The 21,206-nt window shown below is 53.4% G+C and overlaps 1 protein-coding gene and 1 long non-coding RNA gene across 2 annotated transcripts; one reads left to right on the forward strand and one right to left on the reverse strand.

The window, feature by feature from the left end:
- Positions 1-5,053: 5,053 nt before the first annotated feature.
- LOC149428958 (DNA replication factor Cdt1-like) lies at positions 5,054-16,880 on the reverse strand. Its single transcript, XM_089666898.1, has 10 exons — positions 16,443-16,880; positions 12,641-12,778; positions 12,113-12,333; positions 10,882-11,076; positions 10,652-10,797; positions 9,738-9,841; positions 9,456-9,644; positions 8,999-9,136; positions 6,590-6,791; positions 5,054-5,569 (listed from the first exon to the last, which is right to left on the reverse strand). The coding sequence occupies exons 1-10, from the start codon at positions 16,710-16,712 to the stop codon at positions 5,406-5,408; spliced, it is 1,767 nt and encodes a 588-aa protein (XP_089523024.1). The 5' UTR covers positions 16,713-16,880; the 3' UTR covers positions 5,054-5,405.
- A 43-nt stretch (positions 16,881-16,923) lies between these two features.
- Positions 16,924-17,433, forward strand: LOC149428959 (uncharacterized). Its single transcript, XR_016310655.1, has 2 exons — positions 16,924-17,126; positions 17,208-17,433. It is a non-coding gene; the product is annotated as an uncharacterized LOC149428959 (long non-coding RNA).
- Positions 17,434-21,206: the final 3,773 nt, after the last annotated feature.

The following is a 21,206-nucleotide window of genomic DNA, read 5'->3' on the forward strand; positions in this document are numbered from 1 at the left end:
GCGTAGCCGGAGACGAGGGTCGGGCTGCAGATTGGAGCTCCACTTTTGACAGGAAACATGTGACCTCCACTTTGTTATATTAGTTTGTTTTCAAAAATGGAGGAGTGGAGCTCCGGGAGGCAAATTACTAGTTCTGGTATGATGAAGATAGGGGGTGGGGTCGGGGGTGTAGTGGGCGGGGCACTGATAGGGGGAGGTTCTATCAGTAGATAGAGGAGAGGATACAGGGGGGGTTCCGGGTGTAATATTATTATTGCAGGGTGACAGTGTCAGAGGTATGGAATGTGGGGGGAGGGGCACAGTGCCAGAGGTATTGAGGGGTGCAGTATCAGAGGTATTGGGGGGATGGGGTACACTGTCAGAGATATTGGGGGGAGGGGGTGCAGTATCAGAGGTATTGGGGGGAGGGCCCAGTGGCAGCGGTATTGAGGGGTGCAGTATCAGAGGTATTGGGGGGAGGGGGTGCAGTGTCAGAGGTATTGGGGGATGGGGCGCAGTGTCAGAGGTATTGGGGGGAGGGGGTGCAGTGTCAGAGGTATTGGGGGGTGCAGTGTCAGAGGTATTGGGGGGAGGGCCCAGTGGCAGCCATATTGAGGGGCACAGTATCAGAGGTATTGGGGGGATGGGGTGCAGTGTCAGAGGTATTGGGGGAGGAGGTGCAGTGTCAGAGGTATAGTGGGGAGGGGGTGCAGTGTCAGAGGTATTGGGGGAGGGTGTGCAGTGTCAGAGGTATTGGGGGAGGAGGTGCAGTGTCAGAGGTATAGTGGGGAGGGGTGCAGTGTCAGAGGTATTGGGGGGAGGGTGTGCAGTGTCAGAGGTATTGGGGGGATGGGGCACAGTGTCAGAGGTATTGGGGGGATGGGGCGCAGTGTCAGAGGTATTGGGGGGAGGGGGCGCAGTGTCAGAGGTATTGGGGGGAGGGGGCGCAGTGTCAGAGGTATTGGGGGAGGAGGTGCAGTGTCAGAGGTATAGTGGGGAGGGGGTGCAGTGTCAGAGGTATTGGGGGGAGGGGGTGCAGTGTCAGAGGTATTGGGGGGAGGGGGTGCAGTGTCATTCGCTCGGTAACCCCGCCCCCTCTCCTGGACACCACAATGGAACTGGCTGGTTTCAGGTGAATTCTCTCATTCTGAGGCCCCACCAGCCCCTCCCCCACCATTGGAATAATAGTACTCTGAACAGCAGTTTCATCCAATCAGAGGGAGGGGGTGGAGTCAGCTGTGTGACCAAATAGGCGGGACACAACTCCACCATCACATTTTTTGGTAAATTGAAGCTGAACTTCTCTCAGTCAACATTTTTAATCCTTATATTGCCAGAATCAGTAAAATTAGAAAGTTTCAGATTTATTGGCTTAAAGTTTGTTTTTTTACATTTCTTCAGTTACTTCCTGGTTTCCATGCCTAGGCAAATGATGATTATTATTATACAGGATTTATGGCGCCAACAGTTTGCTCAGCGCTTTACAAAATAACAGAAGAGAATACAGCAACAATACAAGAGGGTGAGGTGGCCCTGATCCCAGGAGCTTACAATCTAGGAGGGAGGGGCTAGTGGTACAAAAGGTAGTAACTGTGGGGGATGGACTGGTGGGAGGAGTAGAAGATTCCATTATTAGCTGAGGGCAGGATAGGCTTCCCTGAAGAGATCGGTTTTCAGTGATTGCCTAAAAGTGAGCAGAGTAGGCGATAGTCTGATAGATTGGGGTAGAGAGTTCCAGAGGATGGGGAAGCTCTGAAGAAGTCCTGGAGACAAGCATGGGAGGAGGAGACAAGGGTGCTAGAGAGTAGGAAGTCTTGCGAGGAGCGGAGAGGACGGTTTGGGTGATATTTAAAGACAAGATTGGTGATGTAATTTGGGGCGGAGTTATAAATGGCTTTATACATTGTTAGCGTTTTGAATTTTATCCATTGGGAAACTGGGAGCCAGTGGAGGGATTGACAGAGAGGGGTGGAGGACACTGAGTGGAGGGATTGGCAGAGGGGGGTGGAGGACACTGAGTGGAGGCCAGTGGAGGGATTGGCAGAAGGGGGTGGATGACACTGAATGGAGGGATTGGCAGAGGGGGGGGTGGAGGACACTGAGTGGAGGGATTGGCAGAGGGGGGTGGAGGACACTGAGTGGAGGCCAGTGGAGGGATTGGCAGAGAGGGGTGGAGGACACTGAATGGAGGGATTGGCAGAGAGGGGTGGAGGACACTGGATGGAGGCCAGTGGAGGGATTGGCAGAGAGGGGTGGAGGACACTGAGTGGAGGCCAGTGGAGGGATTGGCAGAGAGGGGTGGAGGAATTGCAGAGAGGGGTGGAGGACACTGAATGGAGGCCAGTGGAGGGATTGGCAGAGAGGGGTGGAGGACACTGTCGGGGGGCGCGGGAAGACTAGGAGCTTTGTTTTGGAGAAGTTCAGTTTAAGGAAGTGGAGCAACATCCAGTCTGATATGTCGTTCAGTAGGCTTGTGATTTGGGCAGAGACTGAGGGGTTGAGAGATAGATTTGTATGTCATCGGCATAGAAGAATGATAGCGGGTAGTTCAGGAGAGAAAGTAGCGTAGCCAGGAGGAGAAATCATCAAGAAAGCGGGACACGGGTCCAGGAGGCCGATAGATCACTGCAATCCTCAGAGAAATGGGAGAAAACAACCAGATGCAGCGAGTCTAGAAAGATTGAGAGGAGGGAGTGTTAGGGAGGACTTGAAAGGTGCTCAGCGGGAATAGAAGCAAACCAACCTCACCACCTTTGCGACCACTGTGTCTGTGTGAGTGGGTCCAAAGGAGGCCTCCATAGGAAAGTGCTGCGGGGGGGGGGGGGGGGGGGGGGGTTTGGAAAGCAGAATCTGCTGCTTGGAGCCAGGTCTCTAATTGCTAGTAGGTTAAGGGAGCAGGAGACAAAAAGGTCATGGACAGAGGTGAGCTTATTACAGACAGAGCGGGCATTCCAGAGCACACATGAAAAAGGGAGGGTGGTTTTTGGGAGCATGTGGACCAATATTAAATTGGAGGGGATTGCGGCTATTCCCAGAAGACAGGATGCCTGGTGTGGGGGTGAGATGGTGGAGGTCCAGGGTTTGAGGAGATACCCCCAGAGGTTAGGAGGAGGGTGAGGAAAGTAAGATGGGAGGGGATGTACACGAGCGCACATGCCTTCCAGTCCTGGTGTTTGGGCCAGCAGGAGAGTGAAGTATCAGCAGGTGAGGAGAGCAGTAGTAGGGAGATGGTAGCATTGAGGGGGAGATGTACACATTTCTGGTGGAGCAGAGGGGTAAAGAAGAGAGATTTTGGAAACGCAGGAAAAGTAATATGAAAAGGAGTAGAGGGGACATATTACAAAAAAGTTACACGGAGAGGGACTCAGACTTGTAGATGGTTCCCGGGGTGTTTGCTTGCAGTCTGTCCAGCGTGCAGGAAAGTTTCTTGTATCTTCCTGCTGCTGGTGTTTAAACTGCTTCTTAGCACTCAATCAATGCAGCACCCCATCAGTGACTGCTTGCCGCCCCCCACCCCCAAAAGTGATCTCCCCCCATAAGCTGGTCTAAATTTATGGGGAGATGGTCAAATGAGCGCTCTTCTCCGCCCCAATTAGGATCTGATAAGGATCACATGAATGGGGGGGATGATTCTCAAGGAGACCAGAAACAGACTACAGTCATAAACGGGTGCAGCTAGAGGTGAGAGCTGGTCAACATATACAAATATAAATACACAGCACTCAGGCAATGCAGCACCATCAGTGACTGTGCCCCCCCCAAATCAGTGAATGAAAGGTCATACATCACAGGAGTCTTCCTGGGAGGGGCTTTCAGCTAAGCACACCCTCCTGCAAAGATGAATGTAGATTGTAAGCTCCCAGGATCAGGACCGTTTCCTCTTGTACCAAAATTGTATTGGCGCTATATAAATCCTGTCTAAACAAACATTAATCTGCCGTTACACAAGCTGGACATAAAACCCCTTAAAGTTCCACTCACACTGTCAAAAAAAAAAAAAAAAAAAAAATAAGTCAGCTACAAAAACAGTTTCTGCTGACTTTAAAAACAGCCACTTACCTGTCCCTCGATCCCATGGTGTGTCCCCCGCAGCCCGTTTCACCAGCCGTCCTGTATTCCAGGCGTCGGCATTTTCACAAGCGCTGCACTTCCTGAATGGCCCCCCTAGTCTTCTGGGACCTGTCACGTGTCCCACAAAACTACAGAGAGGGGGCAGACACCTTCCGCTTCCAATCAGAAGTGGGAGCAGGTACCCATCAAATACAGGTACCTGCTCCCCCCCCCCCCCCCCAAAAGGTGCCAATCCTTAAAGCAGAGCTTCCCTTTTGGGTGGAGCTCCGCTGATTTCTCAAAAATACACAAAAACAGTTTCACCTGTCAAATGATTTGTATTTTTGTCCATCCAGTTGGAGGATTTGCACAGCCTTGTCACAGGGCGATAGACTAGACCTGGAAGGGCCATTAGTTCTGTTACCGGATTAGCAGCGGACTGATGAGCCAATCGATTACTCTGCTCCATCCTACTGGTACATGAGCCCAGGTCCTGTGCAGGGAATGCTCACATGCAGCCGTGTGTCACGCATGTCTGCACTATTCAGGCCAATGGCAAAGCTCCGCAGAATTCGATGAGGAAATGCTTGGTGTAGAACTGTCATGCAGGAGATGGATGGTCTCCTAAAGCAGTCCCATGGTGTGATTCTCCCCGCCCCCATTTGGACCTTGTGATGTCACAATGAAAGCAAATAGACTCCAATGTAATGCAAATTATTTTAATCCAAAACTGGAAACATTTGCTTTTTACCAATATAAAAGAAATCATCCCCTCCCCCCTCCAGATATTAACATTCAAATAAAAATGCCGCTGCACACCAAATCTCCAAACAAGCTAAAAACCCAAAAAGCAGCATTTCTGAGAGAAAGGGGCTGCAATCGCTCCATGTTCTTACAAAAAGCCAACTGCCTGGCTGTCGCTGACCTCCTGCTACAATGGGTCCGGTCATTGACCTGAAGGAACCTCAGGTTCACTTGTGGCAATTCACATTTTGTATTTGGAAAAAATTTGGGGGGGGGGGGGGGGGGGGGGGGAAATGGGCACAGGGAGATGGGGCTAGTCAGATTTGTAAATGGAACCTCCACTCTGGAATATAGTCCCTCTCAGAAGAGACGTCCAATCAATTCAGCCATCTTCTCCCGGAGCCCAAAATGTTCGGCTGCTCACCTTGGCAGCCCAGAAATTCATGTTTTTGTCCCCAAGCCGTTGCAGGAGGTAGGGTGGACCATCGTCAGCCAGAATCTAAAAACAGGAACCTGAAGAACACACAGTCTCCATCCACATGGATCCACCATCTCAGGTCCATGATTGCACACTAGTCTATAAAACACCAAGTCCCAATGTAAACAAGTGAAATCCGTGATTAGAAGGATCGTTACTGAGACTCCTCTTCCTTCAACGTCTTAGAAAGTCTCTCCAGTATTACATTCAAGTCCATTGTCTTGTTCAGCTTGTAGTAAGTGTCCTTCCTGATTGGATGAATGGAGAGCCAGTCTGGTAGGAGCTCCACCATCAGTGACAGATGCTTCTCCATCTCCCCTGCAGAGAGAATGTTAGAGGAATCAGAAGACTGCAGAAAACAAAAGTGGACTCAACTATACAATAAAGGTCTAAATACAACACCCAGGCCAGTCACATGGAGAACCAAAAATGTCACCATCTGCTGACCCAGTCCAGACTAAAGGCCAAGTCCACCTTTTGTAAAAATAAAACCACAATTTGATAGGGGTGGGGAGAATAATTATGCAATCTTGGACACCCTGCTCTCCTCCACTGCTTCCCTCCCCCCTCCAAGCTCACACCCTGCTCTCCTCCACTGCTTCCCTCCCCCCTCCAAGCTCACACCCTGCTCTCCTCCACTGCTTCCCTCCCCCCTCCAAGCTCACACCCCCCCCCGCTCTCCTCCACTGCTTCCCTCCCCCCTCCAAGCTCACACCCCCCCGCTCTCCTCCACTGCTTCCCTCCCCCCTCCAAGCTCACACCCCCCCCCGCTCTCCTCCACTGCTTCCCTCCCCCCTCCAAGCTCACACCCCCCCGCTCTCCTCCACTGCTTCCCTCCCCCCTCCAAGCTCACACCCCCCCGCTCTCCACTGCTTCCCTCCCCCCTCCAAGCTCACACCCCCCCCGCTCTCCACTGCTTCCCTCTCCCCTCCAAGCTCACACCCCCCCCCGCTCTCCACTGCTTCCCTCCCCCCTCCAAGCTCACACCCCCCCCCGCTCTCCACTGCTTCCCTCCCCCCTCCAAGCTCACACCCCCCCGCTCTCCACTGCTTCCCTCTCCCCTCCCTCCTTCATTGCTTCCCCCTCCCCTCCAAGCTCACACACCCTGCTCTCCTCCATTGCTCCGCTGGTGCCTATTCTTCCTCAAGGCTACCAACCTGACTCACCCTGTGCACCAATAGGCACACCTTTCCAGGTATCAACTATGTCATTAGCAGCGCTGAGAATTCAATGGCCTACAGTAGGAGGTTCCTTCAGCTGCACCCTTGGTGAGGCTGGAGGAATCTTAGAATACATTCCTGTATGGCCGCATTTACAATACTTGGAATTCGGTCTCACCTAGAGACATGGAAGATCGATAACTGGAAATGACTCTGCTGCACACAACTTCCACAGTCAAAGCTGGTTTCTTCTCTGCCACAAACACATTACGAAGGATTCGTCCCAATTCTGGCAGCCTGGACATCATGAGTAGCCGCTCTTCTTGCTGGGGCTTGCGGGTCATCATGGCTTGAAGCTTCTGAGCCTCTTTAGCCCGAATCTGAAAGATCAGAGTAAGAACTGAACCTCCTCCCACTCAAACCCATCACCGGGTGTAGCAATTGTGCACAGAGACAGATACGAACCTTCATTTTGACAAAGGACCGTCCATCTTGTACAATCATATAGCTCTCTCTTTCCCGCTTTCCTCATCCCCCTCCCCCTGTTGAGTGACATGTGGCCTATTTGATGCAGAGTTCAAAAAGGCATCGAAACCCAGTGGGAGGGCGTCCTGGCTATAAAACCTCACCAGCTAGATGCCTAGCTGTCTGTTCGCTGTGCAATCTGGGATATCGTAAAAGTGTAAACAAAGTCCCTCACTGAACGTCAAAAGACCTTCCAAGGGGTCGTAAAAACAGACACTTTTAAAAACTCACTTTTTTTTATATAAGTTGATATCTTCACGTGGGACATAATTACCTAAACATGGAGCCTATATTCGGACAGCTCAAATTTGAGACCATTCTCCTGATAGGATACACCCTTTAGCTGGCATATATAGAAAAGCAGAAAATTATATCTCCTGAACCAGTCAAGTAGATATTTCATGTTTCATCTCTAACTATTCTGCAGATGCGGCTGAGTATTAATATACTAGTGGCCAGGCTGCCAAATGCCCCGAGAAAAGGTTATGGGCCAAAATAGAAGCTACGAGAGTTTCTGGTCATAACTTAAGTCTCCACCTACACTTCCCTCCCCAAAAGGAGAAGTGGTTTACTGCTCCGAGGAGACACCCTGCTGAGATCCTAGAAAAAGGCTGTTATGCTTGGTGTGTGTGAGAGAAGAGTCTCCTGTTTTTAACATCGAAACTGACAGACAAGAAATCCTTTTGACTTCTGAAACTTGAAGCTGCTCACGCCAAGGCTGACTGGCAAGTACTTTAACCCTCTAAACTCCTGAATACACACACACACACATACATATATATACATACACACACACACACACACACACACACACATATATACACACACGCTACATCTTTTTCTGTAAATATTTTTTATTGCACCCTTTAGTAATAAATCTTACTTTCTGAAAGTGCTGAACTGTTTCTAATGCCTTTAATGCAAACTACGAATTCCTGCAGCTTAAGAGCACTACTGTGTGTTTAACCCTCTGTATAACCTGCCTGCGGTGACAGTGGTATACAGACGATTATTTCAACAATCATAGGGTTATTGCTGATATTGCCAAGTTTCTTCTGTACAAAAAGGAGGTGGTGGCAGTGTGAAGGGTTAGTTGCGTAATTAACCTGACCGAGTAACAATTGCGCTCAGACTGCCAGTACATCAATTGTGGTCCATTAGCTGGAAAATCGTTGTGCAGGGTGTAGCTGGACGTGGCATTGTTTTGCACGTGACATCGCGGTTTTAGATTGGCTAGTCCTTCGGTCACGAGTTTAATGTTAGTGGCACCTAGACCGAGACTTAGAAGCTGCTCGGTTTTCACTCCGATTCTGCAAAGTAAAAATGATCTGCAGTATAGATCTTGTTCCCAAAGTCATTTCCTCCAGTACTTAACCTCCTATCTGGCCTACAGACAAATGACGAGCAGGATTGGGCCCTTTGTGGGCGGACATCATATGACATCCTCCCAGGATTGGGCACCGCAACCCATCACCCGCTGTGTCCACCAGACATAGCTGATGACAGATCACCGGCTGCTGTCAGGTAAAATTTTTGACCAATCGCAGCAGATCACATGACAATAGTACACAACGAACAGCTTCCACTCTCAGCCATTCTGTTGATCTGACTTGTCAGTGATCACATGGTACAGACAGGGCCAATCACAATAGTACACAATGAATGGATTTCATAAACGGTTGCTTCATCACCCACACAACTCACCATGCCTCTTAATACATACCTCAGGTGAACGTGCACGGTATAGGGGGGGGGGTGAAAGTGCGTGGTACAGAAGGGGGGGGCGTGCACGGTATAGAAGGGGGGGGTGAAAGTGCGTGGTACAGAAGGGGGGGGCGTGAACGGTATAGAAGGGGGGGTGAAAGTGCACGGTACAGAAGGGGGGCGTGCACGGTATAGAAGGGGGGGGGGGTGAGTGCGTGGTACAGAAGGGGGGGCGTGCACGGTATAGAAGGGGGGGGCCCCATGCACAGTACAGAAGGGGATAACATGGTCAGGCGTTCCAGCAATATTCACGGCTACAATCCTGTAGGAAAAGCTCCGTAGCAGACAAGTTACTTACCCGCTCCAAGAGAGACTGGGAAACGCCTTTCAGAGCACTTGAAGTGACCGGTGGCGGCTCCTCTGCGGGGGGCCGTTTCTGCTCAGAGGGGGCGCTCTCCACACTCTTCAGGGCCAGGTTAGCTAGAGCCTTCTCCATCTGTAAGGAATGAAATGGATAAAACATGAAGCAGATAATTGTCGGACACAAAATCCAGGTCTTGTGCCGAGGCAGGAATAGGTGACAACAGATCACAACCATGCCAAGAGTCTCCGGAATGACTGGTTTCAGCCATGGCTGGACCAGGAGGAGGAGGATGATAGGGTAGACGTGCGGCATAATGGGGTGGCATTTATAATGCAGGAGACAAGAGGTTGTCACCCACACGGAGCACATTTGAATTTGGTTTCCTACAAATCTCGAACACTAAATACCATCAAGTGGTTATACATTCATGAAACCCCGAAACCCGACTCACCTTAGGCGTCATCATGCCCCTCGCTTTATTCAACACTTCCTGAGCTGTAGTCAGCCTCTCCACTTGTGGGGGCTGTGGCAGTTCTGCCGGGACCACGTCGGGAACCTCATCAACATTAAATCGGGGGTGCCAACGAGTCAGCTGGTCATCAGGAACCACCAATGGAGGATTCAAGGTTGCCAAGAAAGCCTGAAAAAAAGGTGAAGGACATGCAGTCCAGTGTCAGAACGAGAGGGATTTGGGAAATCTAGCGAGTAGACAGGCTGGACTCGGCAGACGCACTTTGTGGTGCTGCTTCACAAGGGTGGTTAGGCTCCTATGAAAGATCCGCCTGCGCTCCAATAGGCGGCTTGCTGTCAGCTGAGGACGTCCATCCAACTGGTCATCTGGAAAATCAAAAAATTGAACAATTGAAACCCATTTATTTCAGGTACTTATATAGGGCTGTCAGTGTACACAGCGCGTCATAAAATGGAACATGCCCATCAGTCCCCGCCCCCGAGGGGCGTACAATCTAAGGTCCCTAACTCACATTCATGCACATACTATGGACAATGCAGACAGGAGCCAATACACCTCCTAGCATGTCTTTTGGAGTGTGGGAGGAAACCAGAGTACCTGGAGAAAACCCACTCAGGTACAGGGAGAACATGTTCCAGGCAGGAGGTGCCGTGATTGGGAAACAAACCAACGACAGAGTACTGCCAGACGGAAGAGCCAACCACTCAGCTACTGTGCTGCCCCCTACCTGAAACCCAAAGCAGAATATTTGATATAACAGATGGAAAGCTCTGATCCAGCCAAGTCCAGCCAACCGGCTGCTGCCACTCGGAAAGGGAAGCCTCAGCTTATGCCGAAATGGTTCATATCCTGACAGCCGCTTACACTGTCATGTGACGTCCCAGAAGGCTGAGGGCAAGAAGGGTGGTGGTGGATGGGGGCGGGGCAATAATTATCCTCTGCTTAGGTCACTTGAGCAAAAGTAGGAGCAGATACCCAATAAAACCAGGTACCTGTCCCCCCCCCCCCCCCATTTCCATAGTGTGTGGGTTGGGGGTCCCTCACCCCCAAGTCTAGGCATTGACAAGCTGACGGTGCGGGGGATGGGGTTGTAGCTGGTTTAGTACCATGTAAGATGCAGTCTGAGATGTAAAGAAGTCCCCCAGAAGATAGTTCTCCCCTCCCCCCAGACTTACCCTCAGGAATGGTGGGATCCACAGTAAGCTGGTAGTCGGTCTTCTTCATGCCATCCTTGAAGGTTGGGATGTTCTTCTCCTGCCTGAACCTGTAGGCTGTTGGATAGACGGTCTTTATCTGCCCCACATTGCGCTCCTCGAATTGCCTGAATAGACCGAACATTATAGATCAGAATATACAGCGTCCAATGATGGAAGAATTGAGTGAGACTCCCCCTTCCCCCACTTACTTCCGCATCATATCTTGGACCCCTTGCTTGACCTTGGAGAAGGTGACGGTCTCGGAGCGGTTGAAGAGCATGCCCACAATGGTGTCCATACTACGGAACATCTCCGACAGAACTTTATACCGGAACGGCAGCGACAGTCCAGGCGGGACATCCTGGGCGAGAGTGTGGAAGCGCTGATAGGCCGGCGCCTTCACGCTGGAAGGGAAAAGGTCTGTAAGTGTGAAGTGGTCAGAAGGAGACCCAATGACTGCCATTTATATCCAGTATCTGCATCCCCCCCCACCAACCTCCCCCACCAGCCATTCCCTGTGAAGGGTCTTCAGGATGTGTCCATTGTATCTGACAGGACAGTTCCTCATAAGGACTTTCCATTTCACAAAAAGCTACATGAGGGCAAAACCGCTGTACATGAAATGGAAGCCCCCCCCCCCCCCTTCCATCATCACTGACACCATAGGAGGGGGTACTTCCAGGTATGGGATAGTATCGGGGGAGGGGAGAGTCCGCATCCACTAAAGGGACAAAACTTCCACCAAATCTTCTCTTCACACCCGGCAGCGATGGCAGCATGCGGTGCCAAGGAAGGCCGATTACTTTCCAGGGGCCCTTTATGACCCAATTACAGGGGACCCCTTACCTGCGCTCTATTCATACAATTACTGACCCAACAGAGCAGAACTGATCTGAAGGTTCCAGTCCAGAGGATCGGCACGAACCGCCACCAATGCATGTGATAGGCGGAGCCTCAGATCACCTTTTCCTAGGATTCCAGCAAACATTAGGGTTCCTCAGGGGGACCCCCACCATGCAGACACTTGTACCCCCCAAATCAGCCATCAATGCCGGGAAGGGACGCTCGCTGTACTTTCCGCCTGTAAGCACTGCAGGTCTCAGACAAGTTGTGTCTCCGCCCCCTTTCCTCCCGATGTCATTGGTTCGGAGAAGTGTGGGGCAGAGACTCTGACCATAGCACCGTGGTCTGCAAAACTTTCCCTTACAACCGCAGCGGTCAGAGGTACAGCAAGCTTCCCTTCCCCCACCATATACACTGGACTGGGGCCCTCGGCAAGAAGAAAGGCTCCCAGCAGGAGTGACCCAACCATGGAGAGGTGAAGGGGCCCCCATCCCCCACCTCAGATATAGGTCTGTGACCTGGAACCCCAATCATCCATTCTACGGGAACCAACTTCTCATCACTCCCACCCACTACCGCGTTCTGAGCCAATCATACCTCAGCTCTGTCGCCTCCTGGGCGGGTGCAGTGGGTTTGGCGGTGGCTCTCTTCTCTCTGATCTTGGATTCCAGTTCCTGGGCTTGCCCGAGTCTCCCCTTCAGCTCGGTGATTGTGACTTTGCTCTCGGCAGGTGCAGCGGGAAGTTTTAGTTTCTGGGAAATCTCCTGAATTCTCTGCAGTCGGGATTGGAGCTCTACTAGGTTCCCCTTTGATGGCATCTGCAAGAAAACCAAAATGGCGGCATTGTCAGAGGAATCGCAGCCGAGCATTAACCCTTCTACTGCCAGGTCTGTGCGCTGTATGGACTCAACTGCAGAGGACCGGTCACCAAAATGCATCACCCCAAGGGATGAAAAAAGTTTGGGGGGGGGTGTAGCAAAAACGCTACAAGCCACTCCCCTCCCCCACATATGAACACATGGGAGCCCCTACACAAAAATCTAATTGCGCTGTGTGTGGGCGGGGTCCACAGACATGATTGCAATAGAAGTGATCTCCACCAGCAGAGCCCTCCACAATAATTACCGCCACGTCGCCCGGAGCGGAGTTCTTCCTCAGGACATTGACGGGGGAGAGGGAGACATTCACCAATTCCTTCATCTTCTTCCCCAGTGACGGTGGGGTCACACACTGCTCCTCCGGTTTGGCACATGAGCTGACAGTCTAAAGGAAAAAAAAACCGACATTACTTGGTAAATGGCTGACAGATGGTACACAGGTGGGTAGGTGGACTGGGTGGGGGATGGGTAAGTAGATGGTTCCAGCTCCAGGTGGAACTGGTAGATCAGCGTAACGACAACTGGCAGTTTTATGAGGTAGTCTGGAGATGAAGCCCCAGAAGGTCTGAACCCCCCACCAGTATTGAGGGATGATGGGAGTAGTAGTGGATTGTGGAGTAGCAATGGGAAGAAGGGAGCATGGGGGTAGTAGTTGGGGGGGGGGGGGGGGGGTAGATACTGGTTACTATTCCTCTTCTTCATAGAGCTAGCCTCCTCTTTTCCTGGACCCTCTGGAATCCCCATCTGTCTGTAACACTCACCTCTGTCCATGACCTTTCATCACAAACTCCATTCACTTGCTTGCAATTCCGGAAACCTGGCTTCATGAATCGGACTTTCCCTCTCCTGCTGCCCTCTCCCATGGTGGTCTCCTCTGGGACTCTCCCATGGTGGTCTCCTCTGGGACTCTCCCATGGTGGTCTCCTCTGGGACTCTCCCATGGTGGTCTCCTCTGGGACTCTCCCATGGTGGTCTCCTCTGGGACTCTCCCATGGTGGTCTCCTCTGGGACTCTCCCATGGTGGTCTCCTCTGGGACTCTCCCATGGTGGTCTCCTCTGGGACTCACTCTCCCAGGCCTAGTGAACAGAAAGGAGGTGGAGCTGGAATCCTCCTATCCCATCAAAGCACTTTTCAGGTCCTTCATTCACCTCCCTCTCCTCATTTGAAGTTCACTACAGTCGTCTGTTCTCTCCAGTTTCTTTAATTGCTGTGATCCATCGTCCTCCTGGACCGGTATCAATGATGACTTCTCTGCCTGGCTGCCTGACTTTCTCTCTTCTGAAATTCCCACAATCATTCTTGGTGACTTCAACATCCCTGGTAACCTTAGCACTCCTGCAACAATGGACGCATGCTTCTACTCACTCCAATGATACCGGCCTCCACCTTGTATTCTCCTACCTATGCACTTCTTGCAACCTCATCAACTTTCCTCTTCCTCTCTCTGATCACTCCCTTATTAGCTTCACTCTCTCGTCTTCCAACTACCGAAGAGTTACCCGTAGAAACCTTCGCCATCTTAACCCTTCTCTTCTTTCAGCAACAGATTGTCTGACAAAATCTCAGCCCTGTCCTGCCCCAACCTGGCCACTTCTGTCTACAACAGTTCACTGTCATCCACCCGGGACACATTGTCCCCCTCACTGCACAATGAATTAGACCCGACCGCTACAGCCCTGGCAAACAGACAATACCAGATGCCTCAAAATACGTAGCCGTGCTCTGGAGCATTTATGGAGTAAGACTAAGACCCAGCAAGACTTCAACCAACATAAATCTTCCCTTCAAAAACACTTCTTGTCTCCACAATGCCAAACAGACCTATTTCCTCATCTCATTAACACCCTCTCATGCAATCGCTGCCAACTCTCTTCTGCCTTTAACTCTACTTCGTCCTTTACCTCCTCCCACTAACTCACGGCCCCGGAGATCGCTAATCACTTCAAAAAGAAGATTGATACAATTCATGACCAGATATCCACTGTACAGACATGTCCCTCACCCTACACTCCTTGTCCACCAGACATGTCCCTCACCCTACCACCCTCCCTGTCCACCGGACATGTCCCTCACCCTACCACCCTCCCTGTCCAACGGACATGTCCCTCACCCTACCACCCTCCCTGTCCAACGGACATGTCCCTCACCCTACACTCCTTGTCCAACGGACATCTCCCTCACCCCTACCACCCTCCTTGTCCACCGGACATGTCCCTCACCCCTACCACCCTCCTTGTCCACCGGACATGTCCCTCACCCTACACTCCTTGTCCACCAGACATGTCCCTCACCCTACACTCCTTGTCCACCGGACATGTCCCTCACCCTACCACCCTCCCTGTCCACCGGACATGTCCCTCACCCTACCACCCTCCCTGTCCAACGGACATGTCCCTCACCCTACACTCCTTGTCCAACGGACATGTCCCTCACCCTACACTCCTTGTCCAACGGACATGTCCCTCACCCTACACTCCTTGTCCACCAGACATGTCCCTCACCCTACACTCCTTGTCCACCGGACATGTCCCTCACCCCTACCACCCTCCTTGTCCGCCGCACAGTGTCCCTCACCCCCACCACCCTCCCTGTCCACCAGACATGTCCCTCACCCCTACCACCCTCCCTGTCCACCAGACATGTCCCTCACCCTACCACCCTCCCTGTCCACCAGACATGTCCCTCACCCTACCACCCTCCCTGTCCACCAGACATGTCCCTCACCCCACCACCCTCCCTGTCCACCAGACATGTCCCTCACCCTACCACCCTCCCTGTCCACCAGACATGTCCCTCACCCCACCACCCTCCTTGTCCACCCGACATGTCCCTCACCCTACCACCCTCCTTGTCCACCCGACATGTCCCTCACCCCACCACCCTCCTTGTCCACCCGACATGTCCCTCACCCCACCACCCTCCTTGTCCACCCGACATGTCCCTCACCCCACCACCCTCCTTGTCCACCCGACATGTCCCTCACCCCACCACCCTCCTTGTCCACCCGACATGTCCCTCACCCCACCACCCTCCTTGTCCACCCGACATGTCCCTCACCCCACCACCCTCCTTGTCCACCCGACATGTCCCTCACCCCACCACCCTCCTTGTCCACCTGCACAATCTATACTTCCCTTGTGTAACCCAGCTACTATAAAGAAGGTGGGTCAACTGTTTTCTAAAGCCCACCTAACCACCTGCCCCCTGGACCCTCACAAATAACTCCCTACCCCAATCTGTCCGGCTGTCTCCCAATCTATCCACCTTTAGATAATCCATGAAAACCTCTTTAAAGAAGCCAATCCTGCCTCTGCCTAGTAAACTGCCATTTATTTCCTCCATGAGCTCCTCCCCCACAGCTATTACCTTTTGTATCACTCAGCCCCTCCCCTTAGATTGTAAGCTCCCAGGATCAGGGCTGTCTGGTTCCTCCTGTATTGACCAATGTCTGCCTTCATGTTGTACAGCACTGTGCATACTGTTGGCGCCATATAAATCCTGTATAGTAATAATGGGAGGGTGAGGGGGGCAGTACGGGGGTGGGGGGGAGAACTACTGGAGGGGAGCAGTAGTATAGTGGAAGGAGGCTGTGGTAGTAGTGGGGGGGATGGGACAGTAATGGTGGAGGGGGGTAGTAGTAGTGCAGGGACGGGGGAGTAATGGTGGAGGGGGGGTGGTAGTAATGGGGGGACAGGATGGGGGAGTAATGGTGGAGGGGGACAGTAATAATGGGGGGACAGGATTGGGGAGTAATGGTGGAGGGGGGCAGTAATAATGGGGGGACAGGTTGGGGGAGTAATGGTGGAGGGGGGCAGTAATAGTGCAGGGACGTGATGGGGGAGTAATGGTGGAGGGGGCGGTAATAGTGCGGGGTTGGAATGGGGCAGTAATGGTGGAGGGGGGCAGTAACAGTGCGAGGACGGGATGGGGGCAATAATGGTGGAGGGGGGGGGTAATAGTGGGAGGACGGGATGGGACAGTAATGGTGAAGGGGGCGGTAGTAGCGGGATTATTGCCCCGATGATGGCCGGAAGCCGCCCACTTGTACCTCTCGGTCGCCCCCTGGTAGGCGGAGCCTCTTCCTAGCAGTCCTCTCTCCTGTCCGTGGGGTGTCCGGGCGGCTCCTCTTCCTTCCGCTGGGTCCCCGGGGTGAGGAGGTGGAGGAGATCCGGGTCTCGGTGGGTTTCTCTGGGGTCCTCAGCAGCTCCTCCAGCTTCCGGGTCACCGTTCGGGGCCCCTTGTTCCCCTTCCCCTCCAGGGGTCCATTGGCCGCCCTCTTCCGCTGCCCGAAGAACTGAGTGACCCGAGTCTGCGCCATCACCACAGCGCCGTCTGCGATCACCTCCACCGACTACACCGATCTGACGAGACCGCCCACCGTCCCGGGGGTCACCTCTCCGCCGAGTGACGTCACCGGGCGATCAGAGCTCCCATTGGCCGCTTTGGCTGGGTCAGCGTGGCCAGGAACTCGGATTTCGCGGGCAAAGGCAACCACGTGACCGACCAGATGGCACGCTCCATGTGGGGAGGGGGGGGGGGCGGAGAGCCAGGTGGTACAGTCCACCGGTCCCATGTGACTGAGAGAGGTGGGCGGGGCGAGGTAGTAAACGGAGGCGGAGCGACGCCCCAAACCGTCCGCGATTAACCCCTCACTGCCCGGGCGGGTCTGACTTCCGTCTCATTCGTGTAAAAATCGGCATTTGCTGCTTCGGAGCCCCCGGAGAATGAACTGGTGGGTGTGGTCATGTCACGTGATATTGTTTATTGAATATAATTTTCAGTACAAAGTCAACTTCGATGTATTTTATTCCAGAAAACTCGATAGAATCGCCATTTGTACGATAAAAGATGATGTCATGCCGAGCGACTGACACCAAACACGTCACAATACACCCCCTCCCCCGCATTCCTGTCAGATAACAGGACTCCGCCCAGAAAATGGCTGCCATGACGAATGTTTCGGTAATCTCATGTTTATATCTTTGGTTTGTATTGGTGACACCAAAATTGGAGAAATAAAAAGCCAAATCTGACCCATCCCCCGTCGTCTGACTCCCTCTGTATCCATGACAACGTAGAAATCGCACCGGCAACCAGGGACAGGGGTGACAAATGGCCTCCACCTTCCTGTTGGGTGTCTCCGTGGTAAACATGGAGAAGAAGAGCAAAGAATCGTCTGAGGAATGGAGAACAAAGATGGTGGAAAGCAGGAACAACCTCAAGGTGACAAGTCCATCTCCAGAGATCTCCATGTTCCCGTGTCCACTGTGCGCAGCATTGTCAGGAAGATTCCAGCCCATGGCACTGCAGCTGATCTTTCGATGTGGATGAAAGAGAAAAATCGATCAAAGATTGCAACGAAGGATTGTTGGAATGGTTCCTGAAGAACCTCCATCAACTTCCAGACAAATCCAAGCCAACCTTCAGGTACCGGGTACAACTGATGGAGGACCCCACCGCTGACACAGAAATATGGGGGGACACCCAGGAGGACCCCACTGCTGACATAGAAATATGGGAGGAGACCCAGGAGGACCCCACCGCTGACACAGAAATATGGGGGGAGACCCAGGAGGACCCCACTGCTGACACAGAAATATGGGAGGAGACCCAGGAGGACCCCACCGCTGACACAGAAATATGGGAGGAGACCCAGGAGGACCCCACCGCTGACAGAAATATGGGGGGACACCCAGGAGGACCCCACTGCTGACACAGAAATATGGGAGGAGACCCAGGAGGACCCCACTGCTGACATAGAAATATGGGAGGAGACCCAGGAGGACCCCACCGCTGACACAGAAATATGGGGGGAGACCCAGGAGGACCCCACTGCTGACACAGAAATATGGGAGGAGACCCAGGAGGACCCCACCGCTGACACAGAAATATGGGAGGAGACCCAGGAGGACCCCACCGCTGACAGAAATATGGGGGGACACCCAGGAGGACCTCACCGCTGACACAGAAATATGGGGGGAGACCCAGGAGGACCCCACCGCTGACACAGAAATATGGGGGGACACCCAGGAGGACCCCACTGCTGACATAGAAATATGGGAGGAGACCCAGGAGGACCCCACCGCTGACACAGAAATATGGGGGGAGACCCAGGAGGACCCCACTGCTGACACAGAAATATGGGAGGAGACCCAGGAGGACCCCACCGCTGACACAGAAATATGGGAGGAGACCCAGGAGGACCCCACCGCTGACAGAAATATGGGGGGACACCCAGGAGGACCCCACTGCTGACACAGAAATATGGGAGGAGACCCAGGAGGACCCCACTGCTGACATAGAAATATGGGAGGAGACCCAGGAGGACCCCACCGCTGACACAGAAATATGGGGGGAGACCCAGGAGGACCCCACTGCTGACACAGAAATATGGGAGGAGACCCAGGAGGACCCCACCGCTGACACAGAAATATGGGAGGAGACCCAGGAGGACCCCACCGCTGACAGAAATATGGGGGGACACCCAGGAGGACCTCACCGCTGACACAGAAATATGGGGGGAGACCCAGGAGGACCCCACCGCTGACACAGAAATATGGGGGGACACCCAGGAGGACCCCACTGCTGACACAGAAATATGGGAGGAGACCCAGGAGGACCCCACCGCTGACACAGAAATATGGGAGGAGGACCCCACCGCTGACACAGAAATATGGGAGGAGACCCAGGAGGACCCCACTGCTGACACAGAAATATGGGAGGAGGACCCCACCGCTGACACAGAAATATGGGAGGAGACCCAGGAGGACCCCACCGCTGACACAGAAATATGGGAGGAGACCCAGGAGGACCCCACTGCTGACACAGAAATATGGGGGGAGACCCAGGAGGACCCCACTGCTGACACAGAAATATGGGAGGAGACCCAGGAGGACCCCACCGCTGACACAGAAATATGGGAGGAGACCCAGGATGACCCCACCGCAGACAGAAATATGGGGGGACACCCAGGATGACCCCACTGCTGACACAGAAATATGGGAGGAGACCCAGGAGGACACCACCGCTGACACAGGAATATGGGAGGAGACCCAGGAGGACCCCACCGCTGACAGAAATATGGGGGGACACCCAGGAGGACCCCACCGCTGACACAGAAATATGGGAGGAGACCCAGGAGGACCCCACCGCTGACACAGAAATATGGGAGGAGACCCAGGAGGACCCCACCGCTGACACAGAAATATGGGAGGAGACCCAGGAGGACCCCACCGCTGACACAGAAATATGGGAGGAGACCCAGGAGGACCCCACCGCTGACACAGAAATATGGGAGGAGACCCAGGAGGACCCCACCGCTGACACAGAAATATGGGAGGAGACCAGGAGGACCCCACCGCTGACACAGAAATATGGGAGGAGACCCAGGAGGACCCCACCGCTGACACAGAAATATGGGAGGAGACCCAGGAGGACCCCACCGCTGACACAGAAATATGGGGGGAGACCCAGGAGGACCCCACTGCTGACAGAAATATGGGGGGACACCCAGGAGGACCCCACCGCTGACACAGAAATATGGGAGGAGACCCAGGAGGACCCCACCGCTGACACAGAAATATGGGAGGAGACCCAGGAGGACCCCTCCGCTGACTCAGAAATATGAGAGGAGACCAAGGAGGACCCCACCGCTGACACAGAAATATGGGAGGAGACCCAGGAGGACCCCACCGCTGACACAGAAATATGAGAGGAGACCCAGGAGGACCCCACCGCTGACTCAGAAATATGGGAGGAGACCCAGGAGGACCCCACCGCTGACACAGAAATATGGGAGGAGGACCCCACCGCTGACACAGAAATATGGGAGGAGGACCCCACCGCTGACAGAAATATGGGAGGAGACCCAGGAGGACCCCACCGCTGACTCAGAAATATGGGAGGAGGACCCCACCGCTGACACAGAAATATGGGAGGAGACCCAGGAGGACCCCACCGCTGACACAGAAATATGGGAGGAGACCCAGGAGGACCCCACCGCTGACACAGAAATATGGAGGAGGACCCCACCGCTGACTCAGAAATATGGAAGGAGACCCAGGAGGACCCCACCGCTGACACAGAAGTATGGGAGGAGACCCAGGAGGACCCCACCGCGGACACAGAAATATTGGAGGAGACCCAGGAGTACCCCACTGCTGACATAGAAATATGGGAGGAGACCCAGGAGGACCCCACTGCTGACACAGAAATATGGGGGGAGACCCAGGAGGACCCCACTGCTGACACAAAAATATGGGGGGAGACCCAGGAGGACCCCACTGCTGACTCAGAAATATGGGAGGAGACCCAGGAGGACCCCACTGCTGACACAGAAATATGGGAGGAGACCCAGGAGGACCCCACCGCTGACTCAGAAATATGAGAGGAGACCAAGGAGGACCCCACCGCTGACTCAGAAATATGGGAGGAGGACCCCACCGCTGACACAGAAATATGAGAGGAGACCCAGGAGGACCCCACTGCTGACTCAGAAATATGGGAGGAGACCCAGGAGGACCCCACTGCTGACTCAGAAATATGGGAGGAGACCCAGGAGGACCCCACCGCTGACACAGAAATATGGGAGGAGACCCAGGAGGACCCCACCGCTGACACAGAAATATGGGAGGAGACCCAGGAGGACCCCACCGCTGACTCAGAAATATGGGAGGAGACCCAGGAGGACCCCACCGCTGACTCAGAAATATGAGAGGAGACCAAGGAGGACCCCACTACTGACACAGAAATATGGGAGGAGGACCCCACCGCTGACACAGAAATATGGGAGGAGACCCAGGAGGACCCCACC

Source organism: Staurois parvus, unplaced genomic scaffold (genome assembly GCF_062004578.1).
Source record: "Staurois parvus isolate SC_StPar_1 unplaced genomic scaffold, SC_StPar_1.0 ptg002892l, whole genome shotgun sequence".
Lineage (NCBI taxonomy): Eukaryota > Metazoa > Chordata > Amphibia > Anura > Ranidae > Staurois > Staurois parvus.

Excerpts from the sequence above, each read along its gene's own strand:
- LOC149428958 (XM_089666898.1), bottom strand. The coding sequence starts at position 16,712 with ATGGCGCAGACTCGGGTCACTCAGTTCTTCGGGCAGCGGAAGAGGGCG. Across the intron at positions 9,842-10,651 it reads GGATCCCACCATTCCTGAGG|ATGACCAGTTGGATGGACGT; the intron begins GTAAGTCTGGGG and ends TTGATTTTCCAG. Across the intron at positions 9,137-9,455 it reads GGGGCATGATGACGCCTAAG|ATGGAGAAGGCTCTAGCTAA; the intron begins GTGAGTCGGGTT and ends CATTCCTTACAG.